Here is a 26645-nt window from a genome sequence, read left to right as displayed (position 1 = left end):
TTCAGAATTCGGGAATGAGAAACCAAAATTCCCCAAATTTTAACTTACATTTAAAAAAATTTTTTTTTTACTTGTTTTCCAATAATAGTAAGTAAGTGTTAAGAGCAAATCACTGTTCTGTGATAAACTTATAGAATTTCAGAGGTTTTCTATTGTAATAAAAATGCATGGTTCACTTTTACTATGAACAATGTATTGTGATAAGATTAATCTCAATATGTACAGTAGCCTCTACCTGCAAGGTCAATGTCAACACATCACAAAAAATTACACATCAAAACCGCCAATTTAAGGACTTGTTTTGCTTCCAAAACTTGCTATTTCTCCCACAATCTCACAGGATTTACATAAAGTATATTATGTACATCAATATATTAATATTTATTTTATTTCTAAAAATGACTCACCCTTAGCCACAGAAAGGGCCATTCTCATCTCTAACGTGGCATCAACTACAAGACAACGGACTGGGAGGCTGACTGGCTTTCTAGCACATGCTTCAGTCCTGGCCCCCCACGACCTTCAACTTCCTTTGCACACTCCGGTGCCTGTCCTTGCTTTGGACTGTCATCAATGGAGTCCTCCGAACCAGGAATATCTGTGTTGACTATTATACTGGCAGGAGAATTATGCTGCTTTCCCTTGTTTTCTTGATCATTTTTTTCTTAGATTCAGGATTTGAAAAATATAAATACTTCAAAAATATCTTCCCCAAGGGCATAGATGTCTTCAGACTCCAATTTCAAGATTCTTTCTACTACAGGAGTCTGGCTGGCAAGAAGTCAGGGTTTTAATGGAACCTAGTAGGGAAAGAGTGTGCTGCTGCGCTGAGCCTTGGGAATCTGAATGCAGCACTTGAGATCCAGACAATAGGCACTTAGGAACCTGACAAGGGCAGATGGGGTGGCACACACTGGGAGATCCCAGAGGACAGGGTTTTAAGGAAGGGGCAGCAGCAGTGGCCCTTAGAGAAAAGGAACTCAAAGGGTGAGTGATTAACCACTTTGAGATAGAGGAGGATCTTCAGCTGTTTCAGAGGCACCACAGCTTGGTTATACAGGCAACAAAGGTAAGGAGCATGAGGGAACATCGGTTGGATCAAATGTTACCAAGGAAATGAAGACTTTCAATGTCTAAAAAGTGAAGGGAGCAGAGACCATTTGCTCATGACCACTCTGTATTCAGCATATCAGAGCTCTCCTTGTAAGAAACCTGACACCACTCAGGGCCATCCCCGAGGGAGCCTGTTCAACTCCCCACTGAGCTCACACCCCTGTCCTGGGGGTGGGGTGTTCGTGCATGCGCGTGCGCGCGTGCGCGCGTGCGCGCGTGCGTGCGTGTGTGTGTGTGTGTGTGGCGGGGGAGGGTGGGTGGAAAGGGAGTCTCCCCATCTCCCAACTCCTGACCCTCTTCTGGATTGCTCTCTCTCCATTTTCCTTTCCTTTTTTTATTTTGTAATAGTTTAGTTGAGTCAAACTGAAAACATACACTGGGAAGAGAGTCTCAAATGTTCTGCTTTCATTTCTTTCAACAGCATAGTGTGGAAAAAAATTCCAATATCGATATATTCAAAATTACAAAGAATAGTAAAACGCACCCCCTATGCTCATCTTCCAGCTTCAACAATGAATAAACACAAAACCCGTCCATTACAGTCTTTTCTTGCTTAACACTCTCTTCCATCTACCCGTATCATTCTCCATCTCAACTACCTACGACTCTAACTGGCATACTCACAGCCACCTTCATCCTGTCAGTCCATTTCTACATAATACTGAATTTTAGAAACAGAAATCGTCCTGGTCTCCAAGGTTTCAGGTTTGATCCCTGGCCAGGTTGCATATAAGAATCAACCAATAAATGCATAAATAAAATAAGTGGAACAAATTGCTGAGAGAGAAAGAGAAAGAGAGAGAGAGAGGAAAGAGAAGAGGTGTGTGTGTGGATAAAGTGGATAAACAGAACCTGATCCTGTCAGTTTCATGCTTATTCCCTCCCCTGGTTTCCTCTGGGCTCAAGACCCAGATGGTATCATCAATATGGCTCTAAGGTGGCACTTCTCCTCCTGTCAGCCCAGGCCTCATGGTTTTTAGAATGGGTGGTATTTACCATGAAGGGTCTTTGCCATGAAGGCTCCCTTGTTAGCTCTAACTCTTCTGTTGGTTTTGAGTATTTTCTCAGGGAAGCTCTCTGAACTTACAAGACAGGTTAGGCCGCCCTGTTACATACCAAACCTAAACCCCACTGGAACACCAATCACACTGTGAATTGTGGCTAAGGGCAGCCACTCTTGCCAAAACCCTGTCCACTCCACTAACACCTGCTATGGGTAAGCGCCTAGGGCAGTGACATCCACCAACTCTCTTAAAAGCATATGGAATTATTACCTTTTATTCCATATTTCCATTAGAAGGATGAAGCCTCACAAAACTCACCTCCCATCTGATGCTACTTTAGACAACGAAGTGCACATGGCACACGAAGAGGTCTGTAGGCCTGGTCCCCGCGAGCTAGCAGGTCTCAGAGCAGACTCTGAGGATCACTGGGAACCCTAATATCCTAACACAGCCAGAAGAGGTATGTCAAGGTGCAACAGGCTTGAGGGGACACCCTCAAGTTGGTGCTCTCCAATGGCAGATCTGACCATTCCTTGGAAACCTGCTGTCACCCAGAGCCACCTGACGCACCATTCCTTCTGTCAAGCCAGGACTGAACCAAGCTCCGTTACAAAGGAGCTTTAAGAGAGTTCTGAGGATGGTTAGTCGCCATCAGAGAGCACCACAGGACAGGGCCTTGTTCGATGCTGACGGCCTTCCCTTGAGGCCACTCTATTTTAAGGAGGAAAGGGAAAGAAATGAAACCTCACTAATTAACAACAACAAAAAGCAATTCTTTGGGGGTGGCACATGACTTTTCCCCATAAGCACTAGCACTTGATCTTTGGTGTAACATTATCTCCGTAAAAACAGAGAAGAATTTCAGAGAAAGAACCACCACAAACCATCAACTGCAGAGGAAACGGGTAACAATCTGCAGGCATACACATTACACACACTCTGACAATGACCTGTGGAAATTTTAACCTGGGTTGGCTTTCCCCATCACTGTGTTTCTGAGCCGTTCCCCCAACTGCCAGCCTGTATGCAATAGGGAATAAAATTAATTGGCTTTGATATTAACTAATGGGAAAAAAAAAACCAAACTGGCAGATAAATGAGAGAGCTCAAATACTAAGAGTCAAACCTCATTCTCCAACGTCTCCCATCTCAAACAATTTGCTTCTCAACCTGACAAACCTTTCATCATGCTGACAGCTGTATGATCAGTCTCAAGTCTCTCAGGCAACAAAGGGGCATGATGAGTCAATTTACCGCTGTTAAAACCTCAGGATATTGTGCTGTGATTATTACATTTTCATTTTTACTGCACATTTCCTTTCCTTTTTCTTAAATTTTCATTTAAATTTCATGTCCTTTTTGTTTTTAAAGTGATTATTTATAGGTTAAACAGTACATCAGACGTGTACTGTATATAAGAAAGTTTAAAACGGAATCATTTGGGGGGTCTGAAATGGATTTACATTATTTGTAATGGGAAAAAATGGTTCGGCTTTCGAACAGCCACGTGGAACGAAGGAAGTTCAAGAAACGAGGTTCCACTGTACAATATTCTCCCATTTTTTTAGGAGCCTCTCTACTCCATCATCCAACTTCTTTCTATCGCAAAACACAGCCGTTTTTCTGATGAGTGATTTAAAGTTTAAAATACCGAGACAAAAACCTAACAATTTTCTTTCTATTCTTATTCTTTTATCCTCTGTCCACGAACTACTTTTTACTTCAATAATTTATACTCATCTTGTGATCATAGTTTAGTCTCAGACTATAATGAATACATCTTGAAACTGATCTCTACTTTTGGATTCTGATAAGCTTCTACAAATCCCTGGTCTCAGTCATGTAACTTAGGGCTTTTATTTCTGCCCTTGCCCCATCCCACCCTGGTTATCCCCTGCATTCTGGCTCAGACAGATGTCGCCCTTTCGTATTACTCTGTACGTGCTGAGCTGAGTGATCAGAGGTGAAAACACTAAACTTTTTTTTTTAAAGTTGATTTCAGAGAGGAAGAGAGAAGGAAGGAGAGAAAGAAACATCAATGATAAGAGAGAATCATTGATTCACTGCCTCCTGAACAATCTCTACTTACGGGGGGGATCGAGCCTGCAACCCGGGCACATGCCCCTGACCGGAATTGAACCCCGGACCCTTTAGTTGGTATGCCAATGCTCTATCCACTGAGCCAAACCTGCCAGGACACAATTGAGCTTTTACAATGATTTCTAACTCAACTTCTCAATCCAAACCACAGAACTTTTCCCTATGCTGATAATGGCCTAGATTCAGCGCTTAGTCGTCTTCTAGAAACTACAATGGTCAGAGCTACCTAATTTTACCTCTGCCTGTGAAACTCCCCATTTCAGGTGCTTCCTTTTATAAGCACCAGCATTCCCAAGTCCTGAAAGCAACAGCTCCAGGAGCTCCTGGGATGCCTCTCCCATGTTGGCACCCAATTTCTCTCAAAGCTGCAAATAAACACCTTTGTTCCCTGTCTCTGAAGCCCAGCAACCCACTGTTAGACCAACAGCCTCTTGGACATACAAACGTCCACAAGCTCATATGTGCTGATGTTGGCTTACATCTCAGTGCCCAGTAAACCTGGGACACTAAATCAAGATGGTTTCATGTTCCCATGAAGACAGAGAGTGATGGAACACCTGTAACCTGATTTATGTTTATTCATGCAGCTCTCTGTAGGAAGTATGACGACCCCCACTGCTGTAGAATTGTGTGTTATTCAATATGGAATCAAATGTGTCACCCATTAGCAATCATTCATTAGCAAGTACTTACAAGTTGCATTATTTGGCTGTTCTTGAGCTTTATTTTGGCATTTTGCTATACGGGATGTCTCGTATAAAGCCATCCCATGATCTGATGCCATATTTACTTGTACATGTGGCACTGATGACTGCCCACATTACTGAGGAAAGTACCCTGTTCTGAATCCAGGAATCCACTCCTGAGCTCCAGGCCGCTCTCTGTGACCACTGTGAGTCGCGGAGCTGACTGCCCTCCCGTGACAAGGTCTTTTACCAACTGGTTTCTGGAGGTGTATCTGCGACCCCGCCGCTAAGGAGCACCAGACTTTCCCCAAGCATTTCAAACACTACTTCACACCTAGCTTCGCTTATTTCCCATCACTTTTGCTACTCTCTAATTTATTTCACCTTTCCCGCTATCTTTTATATACTGTGTATGCCGCCCTCATTCCTGCTAGGAACAAGGAGTATAATTAAAACCTAAATACACTGAGACACTACTAGTATTCTGTATGTGGCACTGTGTGGAGTCCTGAGGACACGAAGATGGATGAAGCCATCTCTATAGAGGACTCTTACACAGACATCAGACATAGAGTAGTGATGTCATAGTCTAACATGCTATTATTTCAAAGGGGTGATACAGAAAGGTTATATGGAAGAAATGGCAGCTAAGCTGGATTCTGAAAGATAAATAGGTATGTAATAGGTAGAAAAAAGGATGGTGTCTAAGCAGAGAGAAAAAATGGCAGGCCCAGAGTTTTTTTTTTAATTGATTTTTTACAGAGAGGAAAGAGAGGGTTAGAAAGTTAAAACATCGACCAGCTGCCACCTGGTGCAACCAAGGTACATGCCTTTGACTGGAATCAAACCTGGGACCCTTCAGTCTCCAGGCCGATGCTCTATCCACTGAGCCAAACCAGTTAGGGCCAGAGGTTTATTTTTAAAACAGTGAGGATCCATCCGTTTAGGTGAGGGAGATGATGTGGATAAAGAGTAATGGAGCCCTGGCCAGATGGCCTGGTTGGTTGGCGCATTGTCTCATAAACCAAAAGGATGCAGATTCGATTCTCAGTCAGGCCACATACCTAGGCTGCAGGTTTGATCCCCAGTCACGGCATTTATGGGAGGCAACTTATCGATGTTTCTCTCTCTCTGTCTCCCTCCCTCTCTAAAACCAATAAACATATCCTTAGATGAAGAGTACATAAGTAAATAAACGATGGACGGAGGACAAAACTGGAGAGGAGGTGGTGGCCACGTGGCAGCTGTCACCAGTGCACACTTGTGTGGGACTCTGCAAGAGGCAGGAGCACCAATGTAGGCCACGTGATGACGGGTGGTGCTAGGGGCACTGGGGGCTAACAGTTCTACTGGAACAAGAAGCTAATCAGAATGAGGCAACTCAGAGGACAATTTTAATATTGTAGATCTAATATGTCATCGCAGGGAAGAGGTTGTATTTTACCTCATTTAAAACAAATGAACATGGAATAAAATTGTTAATGCATTAAATAGCATTTTTGAAAGATTAAACTGCTCAGTGTAGGAACATTATATCAATTTGTTGAGGTTCTGCTTCCCAGCATATGTCGACAGTTTGGCTCAAATAAACTCACACAAAAACAAACAAACTGCTCAGTGTTATGAGGAATAAACAGGAATGGGGGAGATGAAAGACCATTAATAAGATGAAGTAATAGGCCCCAGCCTGAGATGGCACTTTTGGGACTGGAAAGAAAATGCTCAGAGAGCCAGGAAATGCCACGTCTACACTCTGACTCCTCAGAAAGGACAGACTTGAGACAAGTTGCTACTGCGGCAGGTGACAGGCAGGCTGCCTCCTGGTTTGAGAATTCTTGACTGGTGTTCAGACTCAGTAGGAAATTATCCCATATAAGATTAATGTTGCCACAGGCCAAGGAGAAAGCAGGGGAAAAGGAACATCCTTCCCAGTTGCCACCTTTGTGCTGACAATCAGAGGAAGGAAGACGTGTGTTTGAAATGAACCAGTCAACTAAATACAGCCAACTGGAAATGAAGTCATGGGGATTCAATGAGAGGCATTTCAATGGAGATGCTTCATATTAAGGAATGTCATAAGTGCTTGTTGAATTAATGAAAATAATGATTTCAATTTTATCTGTAACATTTGTTGGCCCTCTGAGTTATATATCTCCTATATAATAAAGAGATAATATGCAAATTGATAGTCACTCCACACAATATGGCTGCCCCCATGTGGTCAACGATAGCCGCCACAAGATGGCTGACAGCGGAGGGCAGTTGGGGATTACCAGGCTGACAAGGGAGGGTAGTTAGGGGCAATTGGGCCAGCAGGGGAGCAGTTAGGAGTGATCAGGCTAGCAGGAGAGTGTTTAGGAGGTGATCAGGCTAGCAGGCAGAAGCAGTTAGGGGCAATCAGGCAGGTGAGCGGTTGGCAGCCAGTAGTCCTGGATTGTTAGAGGGCAGTCAGACATCCCTCGGGGGGTCCCAGACTGGAGAGCGTGCAGGCTTGGCTGAGGGACACTCTCCCTCTCCCTGTGCATGAATTTTGTACACTGGGCTTCTAGTGTACAATAATTATAATGATTTTTTACTAATTCAAACAATCTACTGGGCTTTTTTTCAGCATCAGTGGGTTATGGAAAAAAATCATGGCTTGTGTCACAACATATAATCTACATTTTACTATAGATGTGATGAAAATTAATACCTATTGAAAATTGTAATTTAGAAAAAAAATTGTAATTTAGCAGCTGTATTAATTCTTTCTTACAAGTATTTAAACACCTACTACGTGCCAGGCTAAGCACTGGGTACACATGCTCTTTCTTGAGATTCTTCAAGTTTGGAGCACTTTCCCATCATGTTAATGAAGGCAGCAGCATAACTCAGACCTGGAGATTGTGCCAGCACCCATGCACCAATCAGATGGCCCTGCAAACTTGTGAGTCCACTGAGACTTCAGAAATAAGAGAATAAAACAAAAATTCAGGGAGGAAAAAACTTCCTTTTAAGAAAACAGAGGTACTTGTTTTCATAAAGAAAAATGTTTCTTTACTAGGGAAAAACAACAACAAAAAAACAGTTTCATGAGTCCAACAGAAAAGGTTCATAGCCCTGGCTGGTGGGGCTCAGTGGTAGAGCATCAGCACTCACACCAAGGGTCTCAGGTTCAATTCCTGGTAAAGAATGGGGCGTTTGCAGGAGGCAACCAATTGATGTATCTCATATTAATGTTTCTACATCCACCACCTCCAAATTTCTCTTAAAAAAAAAAAAAATCAAAATATGTAAAAAAAAAAAAAATAAATAAATTAATTAATTTAAAAAAAAAATCAATTGAAAAATAACCTTGGATGAGGAATTACAACAAAAAGTTATCCTGGAGCCGAAGCCGGTTTGGCTCAGTGGTAGAGCATCTGTCTGCGGACTGAAAGGTCCCAGGTTCGATTCCGGTCAAGGGCATGTACATTGGTTGCGGGCACATCCCCGGTAGGGGGTTTGCAAGAGGCAGCTGGTCGATGTTTCTCTCTCATTGATGTTTCTAGCTCTCTATCTCTCTTCTTCTCTGTAAAAAAACCAATAAAATATACTTAAAAAAAAAAAAGTTATCCTGGAAATAATAACTACAATCAATAACGTATTAAAAAAGAAATCTGACTTTTGAAAGTTAAGGCAGATGCAATACATGTTCACAATTACTCTTTATACAATTGCTCTTTAGGGGGAAAACCTTGTTTAGGTTTTTGAATTCATGTTAATAATGACTTTTAAGTAATAAAAGTACTATTTAAAAGCTTAATTTCTAGTAAAATATAACTGGTTTCTTTGTTTCCACCAATAGAAAAAAAAATTTACCCAGAACCTGGACTTTTGCTTTAACTGGCTAGAAAAAACTAAACATCTGATTCAAGACTCACTGACCATATCAGCTAACTATATCCAAATGAAAAAGAAAACAACAGTATTTGAGAAATACCAATGATTATTTCTCCAATCTAGGCCCTCACTCTGGTTTGGAAAAGACAGACATTAGAAATAATATCCCATTATTTTATGAAAACAAAAAAGCAATTTATTTTTAACCTAATTATATTCACTTAGAACACAAGTGCTCTGAGGCCAGCCTCACATCTAATATACAACAGTTTACGTGGCAAAGCAAACTTGCTTCATTTATCTGAACTCCTCTAATCCACATCTGAACAGACTCAGAACTTAACTCATTTCAAGGAAAGTTGGCTTTTAACTTGTCTCTGTGCCCATACAACTAAGTTGAGCTTTGATTTAGTAACTGTGAAAACACCTTACATTACTGAAACAGTATGTTCATTGTTAGCCCCTCCTGAATCACATGTATGAATGTATGTATGTGCGCATGTATGTGTATATCAAGGCCTTTAAAAAGTAACACTTAGTTTGCAATAAGGAATGTCAAGATGCAAGAAAAGTTTATAAAATTAAAATTGTATACAATGGTAAAAACTACAGTCATTACTGCTGAGCACATGGAATTAATAACCACATTACAACTATTTTATTCATAAAACCTCTTACATAGTCACTATATTTTTCCATTTCTTTTTAAACTGACAGGAAGATCCCAGTTAGTACCGGGGGAGGGAGGAAACGGGACGAGAGTAGGGTGTGTGTGTGTGTGTGTATATGTGTGTGTTGACATTTGCACCTGGACAGGCTGTCCTGGTCTGCACTCAATAGCCCCACTGCCATACCACTCATGTCCCAGGGTTAGGACTTCATTCTTAAACTTATACTAAAACCTGGAGACCTTTTTCACAAAACCCACTATTAAGCCAGTGCCTTCCCATCTTGTAAGTGTAAAATTAATTATTTCATAAACCTACAAGAAGGGGTTTACATTCATTCCCCCTAGAAAGACAAAGATATGACAGAGTGAGGCAGCAACCCCCATAATTAAAGATGGAAAAGAAAGCCCAGTTGGTGTGGCTCAGTGGTTGCGCTGTCTCCCATACACTAAGAGGTTACTGATTCGATTACTGGGCAGGGCAAATCCCTAGTAGAGGGTGTGTGTGGGGCAGCCGTCAGCTCAGTGATGTTTCTCCCTTTTGCTTCTTCTCTCTCTAAAAAAAAAAAAGAAAAAAAAAAAAAAGAAGAAAAAAAATTAATAAAAATATACTTTTTATAAAAAGTGGAAAAGGAGTCTTCCAAAGACAGCAGGGACATAAAAAAATTTAAAAACATATTTTAAAAAAAGAGTATGGTAAAAAATAATTAAACAATAAAATCAGAGAGATGAAAAGTTATTTGATACAGACATAGCACTATGTTTTAGAAACTTTTTTCCATTAGTTCTCCCAAACACTATTAAAGTTCACAATAGAGAAAACAACATACCTATCTCAGAAATAGATACTTCCTGTGTAACATTATTACTTGAATTATAAGGTAATCTAGAAGGAATATTCTATGCACCTCCTGCTGCAGGGTGAGTGGAGGAGAAATGCTATCCATTTCTGGGCCTTTCCAGGACAAACAGCCCTATGACCCTCAATGGAGAGCAGTTCTCACGTCAAAGTTCCTGAAAGGCCCAGGCTGTGGCCTGTGAGGGACAGAGCCTGTTCTTTCTATGAAAGAATCTCCTGTGTATAGAATGTAATAGTGAGAAGACATAAAGGAAAAAAATACATAAAGAAATGATATCCTTAATGCCTAAAAAGCACCAGAGAAGAGTTTCTGGAGGCGATGACTACATACGTATTGTGAACCGTCTTTGAAAAGCCACACGAGCCGAAACCCGTTTGGCTCAGTGGATAGAGCATCGGCTTGGGGACTGAAAGGTCCCGGGTTCGATTCCGGTCATGGGCATGTACCTTGGTTGCGGGCATATCCCCAGTAGGGGGTGTGCAAGAGGCAGCTGATCGATGACACTCTCTCATCGATGTTTCTAATTCTCTCTCTCTCTCCCTTCCTCTGTACAAAATCAATAAAATATATTAAAAAAAAAAAAAAAAAAAAAAAGCCACACGAGGTTCTCTCTGGTAGTCTAGTGAACAAAGACACTGCACACACCTGCAGTTCACACGTGGAGACGCGTAGGCCCAACTGCAGTTCCGTTAGATAGTACTTACATTTAAAGCAGCTTCTCCACACTTTTCAATTGCTGCAAGACCCTGATTATGAATATGTGTCTCCAAAAGTTTTTTCAATTCTCCTAGGCCGTCCTGGATTCGAGATACAAGATTATACATGCGACCCAAATCTGAAAGAAAAAGGCACACCTTTATGCACCAAGGCAAACTCTGCATATCCACCCTACTAAGTATGTGTTTATACTGAGATGTACAATACCCTGAAATAAGATAGCCATACTTTAGACTTAATTACAATAAAATATTTTGTATTTAACATATTTAGCTAGCAGTAACAATGAAGTCATGCTTTTATAAGAGTTTTATTTCCCCCTTATTGTAAGAATCCACTAACATAATAGAAAAAAAAAAATCTTTTTGTCAGGAAACATCTGATGCTTCCTAAGCATTGAAATAAAATTTATGCCTAGCACATAATAGGCACTCACACATTTGTTGTACAAAATGAATAATTTAAGGAGATACAAATATTCATCTCAACTATATAAACAAATGGGTCACAAAAGGGCCCCAAAATTCCTCATTTATTATATGTATGGCATATGGTTAGTTTATGACAGCCAAACAAGAAAAATCCCAAATCCCCAAATCAATCTTTTACTGAGCTCTTAACATATCCCAGTAAAATATGGGAGGGATAAGAAAAAGGCAGAACAATCAATCACCTTTTCATCTTGAAGAATTTTCAAAAGAAAAATATTCAAGAAGAAATTGGGGGTGATATCATTTAATGCTAAAGTTGTAGAACAAGCTATATTTCAAATTAAACATGAAAAGATGCTCTTCCCCAAGTCATACCCAAAACACTCACCAGAGGACCAAAATCAATACACAAAAAGGTAGACACTCATTAATCTTTTTTAAAACCGACTGATGGTTGTAACGCTTTAACTCTGAGTCAAGAATTCCACTTTCAAAACCACAGATTGCAATAAGCATCTACAGGTTTGGAGTCGCAGAGCCTCACCTTCGTTTTTGTCAGCATCCAGCAAGTTCTGAAACTCTGTGTGGAAAATCTCCAGGTGCTTCTCGATGAGCACCTGCTCGCACTTCCTTGCTAGCTCGTCCTGAGTGCTTTCGTGAAGGTAGACCTGCACTCTCCGTTGTTCCTCGAGCAGACGGGCCTCTGCCTGGAGGAGTTAATTCAAGTGAGAGGTCTGATTTCTTTTTTATTTTTAACTATTACATGGAAAGGGCACATTAAAACTCACAAACATATTCTAATAAAATACTGTCTAAAAAAAAGGGGGGGGAGGTACTTTGATTTTAGGATGAATCCCAGCCATATTTAAGGGGTCACCAATGTGTTCCATTTTCTCTGTATTATAACATTTCCCCTTCAAACTCCTCTTTTAATGACTTAATGAGATTATAATGATCCATTTTCTTCCTCTTAAGTGTGGCATTTTACTTTTGGAGGTAAACCTCTATTTGACACTGAGAACCTATATGCTTCCTATATATAGAACACCAAGAACCACTACTTTTGACTGGAAGCTACTTGCAGTAGAAATGACCACATGGAAATAATTAGTAATAACATATTGATATATATTTTTAAATTTTAAGAAAAACATTATGGCCAACCTCTGGCCAATCATTAAATTTATGCACCACTGAAATCTACTGAATTACTTATGAATCTCAATTTCTCATATTGCCCTTCAAAAAGAAAAACACAAAGTTACAATTTAACAGAATAGCAAAATGAATCAAAGTAATAAATTTTACAATACACCACACCAAAAATATGTGTGTTGTAAGGTTTCACAGAAGAACTACTAAATTACCAAAGCAAAAAAGATATTTTAATGAAAACTTAAAATTATTCAGGTGACCTGAAATAAGAGAGACAAGAACTATATTTTGTACTATAAGAATGCTAATACTCTCCAAATGATTTTAAAATATGGCATAATTTTGGACAACTCTGGAAAAATTCAACTGGAAGAATAAACACCCAAGAGCAAAAAAAACCCCATAAAATAAAAAAAAAATAAATAAAATTAAATTAAAAAATAAAATAAAATCAATTAGACTTAGTAACAACGAGAAAACTGTTTAAACTACAGAAGTTAGATCCATGTACATTCTAAATAGTTAATTGTGAACAATAAACTTGAAAAGTATCTGTAGTATGTATCAAAGGTCAATATTCTTAATATATCCTTAATGTATAATGATCTCCGAAAAAGATCATATCTAAATGCTTCCTATCTAAAAAAATCAATGAGTATAGCCAAATAAAAACATGGGAAAGGAAAAGGAAGAAACAATTTACAAATGAATAATAAAAAAAAACAAAACTTCAAGTTTTTAGTAAGAGGTAATTAAATTATAGCATATTTGGTTAATGAAATACCATCTTTCAGTAAAATAAACATAAAGGTAATACTAATATAACAGATCATTATTGAAAAAAAGAGGTTACAAAAAACCAGAGAGCATTATCCCAATTTGATTTAGTATTCATATTTAGTAATAGTGTCCCAGGCTTATACATTTGTTTTACTTATACAATATCTCCCAGAAAGTCTATAATTAACATGTATTTTTTCTGATTACAAAGTTATTAAAAAAAAAAAAGGTAAGAGATCTTTATGTGCTTGAATTCAGAAGTTCTACATCAAGAACCTGCTGCCTCCTATCTAATGTTTCATTAAGCCGATACATGAAGAGCTAAAGCTGATGAAATACAGGACATGTAAACCCCAAAGTGCCACTTTTTCTGTTTTAAATTAAACCATTTCCTGGAAAAACAACCACTTTGGGCAGCAAAAACCCATCTCTTAAAAACTTTGCCTTCTCTAGCAGCAACCTTTTATCCCTTCCCAAACAGGGCTGATTTCTTCTGGGGGCATAGGCTCCCCACCTCTTGGTCTACAAAGTGGAAGGATTCTATAGGCCCTTCCTGCAGCAGCCCACAGGGAAGGGAACCGTAACTGGCACCTAAGGGGCTGCAGCAATCACTTACTTTATACACAACTAAAGAAACTAAGGGCCTAGGTGTGCTATTGTTGTAGTATCAGGTTTTAGGCAGGACATTCTTTGTTGATTTTAAGTTAAGCTCTTGATTGTGACTATACTTGTTGGAAAGTATATTAGAATACCAAGATCAAATTCAAAATGACTAAGTATAACTATCCTGTCCCTAATAATTCTATTAGAATCAGTTTGCAGTAAAAACAACAACAAAAAGGTTGAAACAACAATTTTCAACCCATGTGCTGTAAAATTTAAAAAACATGCAATACTTGCTCACTGGCATAGCTCATTGGTTTGAGCGCCAACCTATGAACCAGGAGGCCACAGTTCAATTACCGGTCAGAGGACATGCCTAGGTTGCAGGCTCAACCCCAGTGGGGATGTATGCAGGGCAGGAAGCAACCTATCAGTGATTCTCATCATGGATGTTTCTATCTCCCTCTCCCTTTCCCTTCCTCTCTGAAATCAATAAAAATATATTTAAATAAACCAACCAACAAACAAAAAACAACACGCAATACTTGACTATTTAGTCAAGGAGACCAATCTCTTTTCTCTTTGACTGTCAAATTTTAAAAAATGACAACAACCAAAACACAAAGATAACTGCCTGAAATTATACCTATTTTATTGTGTTAGATCAGCAAAAAATGTATTTTTTGGCGTCCTGCAGAATTTTAATAATTAGTACACGTGTGCAATGAGATGAAAAAGGTTGAAAACTTTTTAAAAATGACATTAGAAACCTAGAGTAGTCAGAGATATTTTTGTAGCTCAGATTAGTCTCAATGGCAAGACTGCAAGATACATTAAAATACTGATGTGGCACCCTAGCCGGTTTGGCTCAATGTATAGAATGTTGGCCTGTGAACTGAAGGGTCCCAGATTCAATTCTGGTCTAGGGCACATGCCTGGGTTGCGGGCTTGATACCCAATAGGGGGAGTGCAGGAGACAGACAATCAATGATTCTTTCTTATCATCACTGATGTTTCTCTCTCTCTCCTCCCTTCCTCTCTCTTCAATCCACAGGCTGATGCTCTATCCACTGAGCCAAGCTAGCTAGGGCCCATGCCTAATTTATATGTATTTTACATATATCTAAATAAAATACTGATGTGGCTCAGGGTTGCTCCTTCATGAAGCCTCCTTAGAAAGAAAAGCCAAAGATCCTCCAGACCTTCCACTCATAACACAGAAAGGGGACAGAGACCCCCAGAGTATGTGGACATGCAGTCCAATTTGGCTGCTGAAAGCAGAACACGAATTTCTCGATATTCATGCTTTATCTCAGTATTGTTTATTAGTTTTATATTCTATTTCCTGGTAGCACGTTGTAATACAAACATAATTCCACCTTAAGTCACTGAGTAAAATTGACCACTTTTTATCTTGTGGTATTGCACACATCCAGACATATGGAGATTTTGATCAATGCACAGGTATAGTTACAATCACATCATGCTTTGCTGTTTGCCAAATATAACGCGTATTCTTCACCCATTTTAAGGATGAAGAATCTGAGAAACAGAAGATTAAAGTCAATCCCCTAGTAAATGGTTGAGTGGGGATTTAAAACTAGACTTATAGCCCAGTTTTGAGACGCAAGGTTATGTGTAGGTAAGAGCAGGACTGTTTGCATAGTAGTTAATTGCAACTTATCACTCACAGATTCTATGCATAAGGACTTCTTGGATGTGATGAAAATCATGTTTGATAAGATCTAATTGATTTAGACCAAATCTTTAACCCTCTAGAAAGAAATCCACTCTAAGAAAACCCGGAAGGCAGGCCAATACTGGGTTGAAACACCCAGGCCATTACAAATCTTTGCTCTTCACGTTGCCATTGGTTCTATGCCTAATTTTATTCTATTTTTTAAATTATATTTTAAAAATGTTTCTTTATTGATTGAAGGGAGAAGGAGAGAAACATCAATGATGAGAGAGAATCATCGATCGGCTGCCTCATGCACACCCCCACTGGGGATTAAGCCTGCAATCCAGGCATGTGCCCTTGGCTGGAATTGAACCTGGGACCCTTCAATCCACAGGCTGATGCTCTATCCACTGAGCCAAGCTGGCTAGGGCCCATGCCTAATTTTAAAAACGAACTGGCGCCTTAGCCAGTCCAACTCAGTGGATAGAGAGTTGGCCTGCGAACTGAAGGGTCCTGGGTTTGATTCTGGTCAAGACATGTACCTTGGTTGCAAGCTTGCTCCCTGGCCCTGGTCAGGTGTGTATGGGAGGCAACCAATCAATGTGCCTCTCTCACACCGATATTTCTCTGTCTGTGTCTATTCCTCTCCCTTCCACTCTCTCCAAAAAAACCAATGAAAGAATACCCTCAGGTAAGGATTAACAAAGGCCCTGCTTGGGGCATGCTATGGTCTAAAAAGCCGATTTCCTTGCACCAGGATACTACACTTCTCCCCAGGGCGGTGCTGGTAGGACCTCGGTCCACGTCAAAGTTCATGGAAAGAACAGGGCTCACCCGCTGCTGTGGATGTGTGAGTAATAAGTAAATGGCCCCATTTTTAAAACATGCACCATTTAAAAAGACTCACCATAAACAGTGGAGTTTCGTAAAAGATGTATTTATAAAAAATACACTGCCAAAATAAAATGAAATAACAGGCAATGCTCAGATTCAAAACAGATTATGTTTCAAAAGTCCATTTGCAAGCAGCTGTTTGAAACTCTGGACAAGCTGGTTAGATTCCAGGTCAGCATACAAAATCTGACTTAACCCACAAATATAAACAAAGAACTATTACAACTCCAAGTACAATACTTTTGAAGAGTTCTGTTTTTGTTAGGTTGTGAGATATCAGAAATTTGTTAAGGATTTTCAATGTCAGACTTCTAAGGCCTACTTATAATCACAACCCTATAGGAAATACACGGAGAACATCACAAACTAGTGGGCAGGGCTTCATGAGGGAGCTTCTTCTGGTCTTATTAGGCTGCCTTACTAGCTTTCTATCTCAGTTTGCAGAAAAATTGCGTCTGTAGTCCACATGCTCTCCCGGGAAAAGAGCACCAGGGGCAAAGCACACAGCAGACACTGTTGGCCTCTGATTCCCTGGAAATCTCCTTGTATATCTTGTACGTATCGGTGGAGCCAAACCCTGCCCTTAAGTAAAGTCTGATTGGAACACAGCCACACCCATCAGTGTTGAAGTTGCCATGGTTGCTTTTCCACCACAGTATCAGAGCTGAACAGCTGCATGGAGACCACAAGTTGCACAAAGTCTAAAACACTGACTATGTGGCCCTTTGCAGAAAGTTCACTAACTCTGGACCTGGGTTACTCCTCACAATATCAATCTAAGATACCTGGATCACCCAAAGAGAACAAGGAACAATCACACAAGAACTTCACCATAACCTCACTTGGTACAGAGATGGCTCATGATCCAGGCCCATTCTGACTTCCTGCACAAGAACTGGGTTCCATGGTGTTAGGAGAGTCTCTCCTCTAACATAGACTGAAAGCCTGTGTCGCAAATTATTAGGGGATCTTTAAAAATATATATATTTTTTATTGATTTCAGAGAGGAAGAGAGAAAGAGACAGAGACAGAGATAGAAACATCAATGATGAGAGAATAATTGATTGGCTGCCTCCTGTACACCCCCTACTGGGGATTGAGCCTGCAACCTGAGCATGTGCCCTTGAATGGAATTGAACCCGGGACCCTCTCGTCTACAGGCTGAGGCTCTATCCACTGAGCCAAACAAGCTAGGGCTAGGGGATATTTTATAAACAAAAAAGCGAAGCTTAATATCTGCAAATTTGACATTATTTGTTTAGAACTTATTTTCTCTCAACCTGGTGAGACTGTGGTTCCCACTAATGTCGAGATACATTCAGGAGAAACAGTGCAAAACATACAAGACATATAGCTATTATGCTTCTCTCATTAGAACAGTGAAGACAGCACTGAGTTGTGATTATTAAACTAATTTACAAAAGCTCCTAGGCCAATCAGAAGCATTTGCACCTGCTATAAACACACAGTCACACTGCCAGGAATTGCACATAACATACTAAAGAGAAGAATTCCTCTGACAGCAGTAATTTTCATTGAAGGTATGGTGTTGAAGCTCACCTTTTTCATGTACTCAGTAACTGGATTCTGCTGCAAGAATTCGGTACTCTCTCTGGTATAAAATCTCTCTGTATCAGCCAAAAACTGAGACTCAAAGGATTCTTTATACACTGTTAACGTAGGGCCCTTCGCAAATGCATCATCTTCATTCAGCCCCAATTCCACTAGAAAGAAATATGAAGTATATTTTAATTATCCTATTTTTTATATTTTATAGAATATACTTAGGTGTAGCATCCAGTTTAAGTTATGCTTAAAAGGTAAATGTGAAATGGCAGGACAAAAAGTCTGTTATTCACTAGTATTAAAGTACACTGTTTCCATAAAATAAAAAATGGAAAACAATACAAGACATACAAAAGGAAGTAATTCTGACCAATGGCCAGGCATGCTTTAAAGTTATCATGAAGCTTCTTTAGAAAACTTTTGATATTTCCTGACAGTGTAGAAATAATAAAAATGACTAATTTTAAATTTAAAAAAATACAATGCTATCCACATTTTAAAAAACAGTGTATTATTTTACTGGTTTTTCCATCTAAATTTTCCAAGTTGATATAAATTTGTTTATAATTGAGCTCCATTAATGACACTGTCATATAATATATTCAATAAATTGAGCATGAGATCAGAAAAGAAAATAATTCAAATGTCGATTGCATCAAATTTTCCTTAAGGTACAAGGACCAAACAATTTTATGATGGGTAATATCAAATAGAATCACACAGACTACAAGAAAATTTTAAGTACCCTTGTAAATGCTACCTATATTCTTGATAATAAAGTATTTTAAAATGAATCTGTTGGAGTACTATTATAACTGACATTTGATATGACAACATTTAATAAATTAAAGGAAAACTGTTTACCATAAGACTGTACAACTCCACTAATCAGTCTTGTATTGATGGTTTCACCATTTCTTTCCTTTTCAATCAGTTTTAAAACAGCATTGGTTACCTTCAGAAAGGACACAGAAAAAAGATGTGTAGATTACAGGCTACAGTATGTATTGTATTATTACATATCTCTTAAACATTTAAATCCATTAAACAATGTGAGATGAGAGATACTCTTGAGATGTTCCAAAAGAGAGAGGAAGACAATGGTTGAGAAATGAAACCTGTAGAGGTTTTAAAAGGAAAGCAGCATACACTCAAACAGTACCTGTTTGTTCAAGGGCCTGAATAGACAATCTCTCCAAGTCACCAATGCGAGCTGGATGAAAAGAAAAGGGAAATGTGTAAAATGTGTGTACTTTCACTGTGTTTTTCTAAGACTGAAGTCACAGGAATCAGCTGGGACCTCAGGTCATACTAGATTATAATTCAGTAACTCTGTCATAATGATGAAATCAGAGCCTCTGAGTTAGCAGTTCCAAGAAGCATCACAACACAGCACACAATTTAGAAAAAAATTGAGATTAAGGAGAACATACATATCAGTTTAAAGGGCACCTGTAAAGCAATCTATAACATTCCCCGGGCCAAATTTAAGTTTTGACCTAACAACACACTTAATGAAGATAATTTTTAAAACTTTAAAAAATGTCCACATTTTTATCAGAAAATGTTATATCAGAAAGTTACTATAAAAAGGCTCCAAAAAAAGTTATAATTCATGCGTGAATTTTAAACTGTTTAAGAGAGGTATTATTCAGCTAAAATAGTATTCACATTTAAAACAATGTAACGCTCATTTATACTGTTGAGAAACTCACTTAAGCATAAATGTTATCAGTCTTATTTTCCCCAAATACAACCAAAGATAAAACTGGGTTTATGTAAGACATCTTTCTGAATTAAATAAACATTTAATTTGTATACTGAACTTTCAATGAGTGGTACTTACACACACACACACACCTAAAAGTGCTATTTAAGATAAAAGTATCCTATACAATAAAGACATAATATGCAAATGATCATTACACTGTGAAGAGTAACAACCGACTGCGTAACTGGATCACGAATCAGCAGGAGGGTGGGGTAGCAAGCTACAAGTGGGCGGCGGAGAGCTATAGGAGGGGATAGGACAGCAAGCTATGAGGGGGTGGTGCTCAGAGGGAGCTACAGGAGGGCAGAAGCAAGCTACTGGCTACAAGCGGGCAGTGGAGCGCTACAGGAAGGGACAAGGCAGCAAGCTATGAAGGGGGGGACAGGGGAGAGTCAGGATTAGGGCGGGGCAGTGGCAGAGAGCAACTGGAGGGCAGCAGTGAGCTACTGGCACACGAATTCCTGCGCAGGGCTATTAGTCCTAATAAAAGAGCAATATGCAAATTGACTGTACCTCCACTATGCTCATAGCCATGCCCACCAGCCAATCAGAAGCGAGTATGCAAATTAACCTGACCAATATGGCTACAGCCATGGAGCATGGAGCAAGCAGGAGGCTTGGATTTGCTGGCAATGGAGGAAGCCAAGCTTCCCACACTTCCTGGCCGGCCATGGACTCCACTCAAGGCTACAAACTTTCAATTATAGAAGATAAGTCCCAACAAAAATGGCTGCGGCCATGTAGGGAGCAGAAGGCTTGGGTTTCCCTGGCGATGGAGGAAGCCAAACTTCCTGGCCTGCCCTAAACTCCATTCAAGGCTATACAGATACCAAGGCCTCTGTTTGGGTCGCCGGGGGGTGGAAGAGACGGGAGGGGGAGAGGGGCTGGTGGCCTGGCCGGTCAGCAAACCACTACAGGCCCCTCGCCCAGGCAGCCCCATGCCCCAAGGGAACTCCCACCTTGATCTGGGATACCCTACATGGCAAACCAGCCAGCTCCCACCAGTGCACCAGGCCTAGTAGAGTCGGGCCTAAATGGGCAGTAAGACATTCCTCGAGGGGTCCCAGATTGGAGAGGGTGCAGGTTGGGCTGAGGAACACATATCCCCATACACAAATCTCATGTACCAGGCCTCTAGTTTTTAATAAAGCATGAATAACATGCACTCTAGTGTTCTTCTCTGATCAGAGAATAAGGCCACCAGTGGGCAGTGGGAAAATACAATGTGATGGCTGAGAATTTATAGGAAAGATATACTACACCTTTAAAAATAACTTTTTCCAAGCATTTTTCCCCCCTAAGTTACTACTAAGACAGCCTTAGAAAGAAGGGAGAAAGGAAGAAGGACCAGGCAGCTAAGAAAGCAGGACCAGCACAAACCAGAGGAGACTCAGAGGAACCAACTTGGGGGAAATGCTTGCTGGATCACTTCAATATGTCAGTAACAAATTTTAATTTATTTCCGTGGTTGACTTAAAAGGAAGTCAAACCCCCCCCCCCCCTTATGCAGTTTATGAAACCAACAACTTCTTATAATTAAAAAGGAAAAAAAGAATTATTAGGAAAAGAGTGAAACTTTTAAAACAGACTGGTGGGCCCATCTCCAGAGTTTCTAATTAAGTCTAGGCTGAGGCCTAATAATTAGCACTAACAGGCTCCCAGGTAAAGAGATGCTGCAGGCTTGGGGGCCACAAAAAAACTTTCTTGACTGAAGAAACATATTAATGAAGGTGATTTAACAATTAAATTAGTTTCAAAATTTATTTTCACGCAGTCTTAAAAAAACAACAACCCTCAACTGTAAACTCTACAATGATCATTCTGAATATCATGTTAGTGTATAAAGTGAGGGAAGGATTTCACAGTCTTCTCTGTGAAGCAGTTTCCAAACCCTGGCTGGAGTGTCAGGGAAGGTCCCGATGGGCCTGACTCTACCAGGACTCAGTCTTTCAGTGAAACCTGACAGCTGATCCAACAAATGAAGAAGGAACTTTTAATGAGAAATCGCAGAAGTGTGCAGGGTGAATTTACTCACCCTTTTCCCTACTTGCCACAAACTAAGGGTCATTTATTGATAAATTAAAATGAGAAATTAGCTACTATTCTGAAAATAGGTTAACATTTGCCTAGATCCCCCCACTGAAAAGATGACAGATCACTTAGAAAAAAGACATTTGAAAAGTGTTCTAAGAAGGCTTACAGAATAAATTTCATATATTCCTTTTCGTCCTTCATCACATTCACGGCGAACCCAATGTCTATTGAGGTAGGCACAAATTCCATTCAGAACTTTGCTGGAAAACCGGTAATCTTCCCACTGCTGCGTGTAGAACTTCAGTACACTCTCATCCATCAAGTCTTCTCCATCCTGAAAACAAGGGAACTACAGCTTTAAAAGTGACTACTGTGTCACACACGATAAAAGCTAACTAAAACCAACCATTGTTTTAAAACACATTGATGGATATGGCTCTAGATAGGTTCTTTAAATTATTCTGTTTACAAAAACATGCTCATTAATTTGAATTCTCACAAGGATATGGCTCATGAGGACTAAAGAAAGGATTTTATTAAAAATTATTTCATTTCAAATTGGCCCTTTTCTCATTGTTAAATATATATACACACTCATAAAAAGAACACTCAATTTTAAAGAGTAATTCTTTTTTGTTAGCAAACCAGAATTCACCTCAAAATCATTCATTTAATATATTTTCTCTGTTAGAAAATGAACATGTCCTATTCATTAGATCATGGGCCAATACCATTTATTTTTTTAACTCATTTTCCTTCTTCATGAGGTTTATTTAAAAATTATAAGTATTTAAAGCTTTTTTTTTTTTTTACATTTTTATAGTAAGTATAATTTCTTAACAAGACTTCATGAGGAAACTACATTAACCAAAATCATTTTTTACTGAGTTATAACTTAAATCACAAATTTTTATTTGAAGAAAACTTTGGAATTGTTTCTTAGGTATTAATAACATCTACAGAGTACTATCCCTTAGCACTGAGAATGAAATGGCAGAATCACAGAGAAGTGCTGTACAGGAGACACCAGAGGTGGAGCCAGAGGGAGGGATCCTGTGTGAATGTGACAGGAACGAAGGGCCTGGGTGAGCCCAGTAACTGCTCTCCAGACTCAGGGTCCTCATGTATAATAGAACAGCCCCACACTGTATGTTCCACAGCAATCCAGCAGCCCTATGAAAACCTGATCATACTGTCATACAATCACACTTTTGTTCATTTAAATTTATATAATAAGAAATCAAATGTAAAGTTAAGCTATTCTGGATTATACTATATGACCTTTTAAAAAAGACAAAAATCTCACTGATAATATGGCTATAAATACTTTATGCAACACAAAATACGTCCTTTACTGTAATATTAAAGAATAATTTCAGTATTCACTTTACAGTGTTGTTAATAAAAACGAGGACACAGTAGTTTCAGTAAGATGACATTAGATATACAGTTTAGGAAACATGAAAAGGATACTATCTAAGTCATAACCTGTGGTCAATCGACTACAGTCTGTTAGAATGTTTAAAGTTTCCAATTAGCTTGTAAAATATATTAAAAAAACAAAACAATTTTGGAGTATGCTGAAATTTTTGCCTATTATCTGTGTAAATAAAAAAATCTTTAAAAATATATACCGTATTTTTCGGACCATAAGACACACTTTTTTCCCCCAGAAGTGGGGGGAAAAAGTCCCTGCGTCTTATGGTCCAAATATAGCCTACACATATACTTTAAAAAAAGTTTTTTTACTTGCCCGGCTCTGTGTGGTCTCTGTGTGCTTGCCCGGCTCTAAAATGGTTCTAAATGCTGCTGTTTACTTTACAGGGTTGATTACATGTGTTTATGACTGTGATGTTGGGTTTTAATGCACATAAAATATTTTAGGACACTATTTGTTTCAGAATCTTTTTTTCTTCATTTCCCTTCTCTAAAAACTGGTGCTTCTTATGGTCCGGAGCGTCTTATGGTCCGAAAAATACGGTACACAGAACGCCAATTCCCAGGGTAAAGAGCAGAGACGTCTTCACTCACTCTATGTAATACGTGTAGCACCAGATGCAGGAGCCACTGGCCCATCCTGTGGCTGGATGGAAGGCATCACACTGCCTTTGCTAAAGAGGATGGAGACTGGGGAAGAAAAAGGCAGAAGATGAAGGGGAAAAACTCCATCGCTGCCCAAGCGAGAGGCTCAGAGCAAGAGGAACCAACACTTGAAGGCAATGGTGTTCTAGTGAAACCCATCCTATCCAAGGGCATAATTTCATTGTAGCTCAGAGATATACCACGTGATCGATCGTATGTAAAAGGCAAGATTCACATAGGAAAAATGTGGTTACTAAAGGTTGGAAAACCTCACGATCACACGTACATTCTGATTCATTGTGTTCCAAGCACAATATAGGTCATTTGAATTCATAATTATATGCTTTAAATTAAACAGTTCATTAATTTCTAACAACCAAACCACAAAATGGTTAGCAATTTAAGGAAAGAGTACTACTAAGGTGTATCAAAAATCTAATTTAACAAATTAAAAAAACACCCTCACGCAAACTCAACGATGAAAACAATGAACAAATGACAGTGAAAGATTTAGCACTGAAATTAGATTTCACTATCTTTTTAATGTTCTATTAGAAATGCTTAATATATATGTCAAACATCTTACCTTAAGAAGATTTGTCAAGTAATTCTTCAAAAATTCTTTAAGTCGTTTGTATAATTCCAAGCCAACAAATTGCGCTCCTCCAGGCGTCTGCCCCTTTTTCGATTTAGAAGGGGGGACGCCAGCCCCTCGAGTTTGGTTTGACTGGTGAACACTCGTGCAGTAGTTATAAACATGACTTGGACAAAAGTTAAGGAAATCAAGATGCACCCTCAATATGAACAGTGTTCACTATGAATGTATTTTTTCTTTTTTAAAAAAAATATTTTTTTATTGATTTTTTTACAGAGAGGGAGAGGAATAGAAAGCTAGAAACATCGATGAGAGAGACACATCGATCAGCTGCCTCTCGCACACCCCCTACTGGGGATGTGCCCGCAACCAAGGTACATGCCCTTGACTGGAATTGAACCCGGGACTTCTCAGTCCGCAGGCTGACGCTCTATCCATTGAGCCAAACTAGTTTCTACTGAATGTATTTTCTTATGAAATATCTCAGTATCATTACATTTCCAATGCAACAAAGCCTATTTAATGAAATCTAGAGTGAAGAGATCCCATTATTCACATCCCAATCAAGGTAAAAGTGAACCAGCTCCATAAGTTTGTCTGCAAGCCTTGCAAGCAGCCAGCCCAGGAGAAGGAGGGAAAGTCCAGGAGGAAGGGCACCAAGAAAACACTAGACCTTCTAGACCATTTAATGAGAGTCTCTCTAGGAAAACTGTCCCAAGTGTATGCAAAGGCAACAGGTACAAAGGAAAGGTCACAATTATCTACTTCAGTAAAAACAAAAAGGTAATAATCACAGCCTATTATAATGCTTAGCTATATTTCCAGAAACATACATTAAAAATATAGAAATAACCAAAACTTTATTTTAAAATTACTTATCTGTAGACTTAAACAAAGCTACATTTTGAGGGTGAAGGACAAAAAGCAGAAGAGAAGGCAGGCAAAAGACCAAATCCTTTTATTCCAACAGAAAAGTTGCAGGTGTCTGAAATGATGAGCCACAAGAACTGGACATGCACTATCGAGAATTATGGAGATGTGTAAAAACAACAACAAACAGAAGAAACAGCCAAAGTCTAAAACAGGTGCCTTTGGGGAGAGGCAGTGGAGAGAATGGGAATGAGGGTTGGTGAGGAAGAGAAGCACTATCCTATATAATAAAAGGCTAATATGCAAATAGATCAAACTGTAGAACAATTGAACAACCAGCCACTATGATGTGCACTGACCACCAGGGGGCACATGTGGTACATGGTGAGTGTCAACAGCAGGCGGCAGAGCGCAGAACATGGAGGGCTTCAGCTGCAGTGGAGCAGGTGAGTGGGGGAGTCAGACCAAGGCGGGGTGCTGGTTGCTGTCATTGGGTGAGCCTCTGGTGGTTACTGAATATTCTTTGCTTCCGTGTGCCGTGGTCCCACCAGGTGCTCGCACCTGCTACTGGTGCTGGCCCTAATTGTAACCGCTACCGGCGCCTGGCAGCCTCAGGAATAAAACTATAAGCAAACAGGAAACTGGGGGCTGTGGCGGGAGGGGCTGGGTGGGTGTGTAGAGGATGGGCTGAGACCAGTCCCTGTGCCCACCGCAGCCTCACAGCCCACAGTTCCTTTCAAGATGCACGAATTCATGTACTGGGCTCCTAGTCTATATATATAAAACCCTAAGTGACTGGTAGGCTGACCAGTTGCTATGACATGCACTGACCACCAGGGGGCAGTCGCTCAAAGTAGGAGCTGCTCCCTGGTAGTCAGTGCACTCCCACAGCAGGAGTGACACTCAGCTGACTGACAGCGCCAGAAGCAGAGCTCAGAGCTCAGGCACAGCATTGGCCAGGGCTCAGGCTCCTCCCCAGCTGCCTGCCTGCCACTTCATGCACTACTACATCCTCAGGGGATGTTGGTCTGCACGGGCTGAAACTGGCAGTCTGACATCTCCCGAGGGGTCCCAGATTGCTAGAGGGCTCAGGCCAGGCTGAGGTGCACCAGGCCTCTAGTTTTGTTATAACCTTTAATATCATTTTAATGTATCAGCATGTATTTTACTTGGAA

The 26645-nt window shown here is 39.8% G+C and overlaps 1 protein-coding gene across 5 annotated transcripts in view; it reads right to left on the bottom strand.

Moving 5' to 3' along the window:
• The window catches only part of CUL1 (cullin 1), a 95529-nt gene that overhangs the window by 18235 nt on the left and 50649 nt on the right, over positions 1–26645 (bottom strand). For 4 of the 5 annotated variants that reach the window (XR_006740883.1, XM_045577845.1, XM_036429150.2 and 1 more), the window contains exons 3-9: positions 24592–24766; positions 22090–22257; positions 19281–19331; positions 18983–19073; positions 18113–18276; positions 11984–12146; positions 10996–11126 (exon numbers count right to left, since the gene is read on the bottom strand). Coding sequence is in view for 4 of the 5 variants with exons in the window: in XM_045577845.1 (XP_045433801.1) it covers positions 10996–11126; positions 11984–12146; positions 18113–18276; positions 18983–19073; positions 19281–19331; positions 22090–22257; positions 24592–24766 (943 nt within the window). In the remaining variant the exon portion in view is untranslated. Of the gene's footprint in view, positions 1–10995; positions 11127–11983; positions 12147–18112; positions 18277–18982; positions 19074–19280; positions 19332–22089; positions 22258–23954; positions 24051–24591; positions 24767–26645 lie in introns of those variants that run through there. The other variant, XM_036429151.1, reaches the window with a different exon arrangement.

This window comes from Pipistrellus kuhlii, unplaced genomic scaffold (assembly GCF_014108245.1).
Source record: "Pipistrellus kuhlii isolate mPipKuh1 unplaced genomic scaffold, mPipKuh1.p scaffold_m20_p_10, whole genome shotgun sequence".
Classification (NCBI taxonomy): domain Eukaryota; kingdom Metazoa; phylum Chordata; class Mammalia; order Chiroptera; family Vespertilionidae; genus Pipistrellus; species Pipistrellus kuhlii.
Note: the sequence above shows the minus strand (reverse complement) of the source record. Positions and strands in the feature narration are given on the sequence as shown.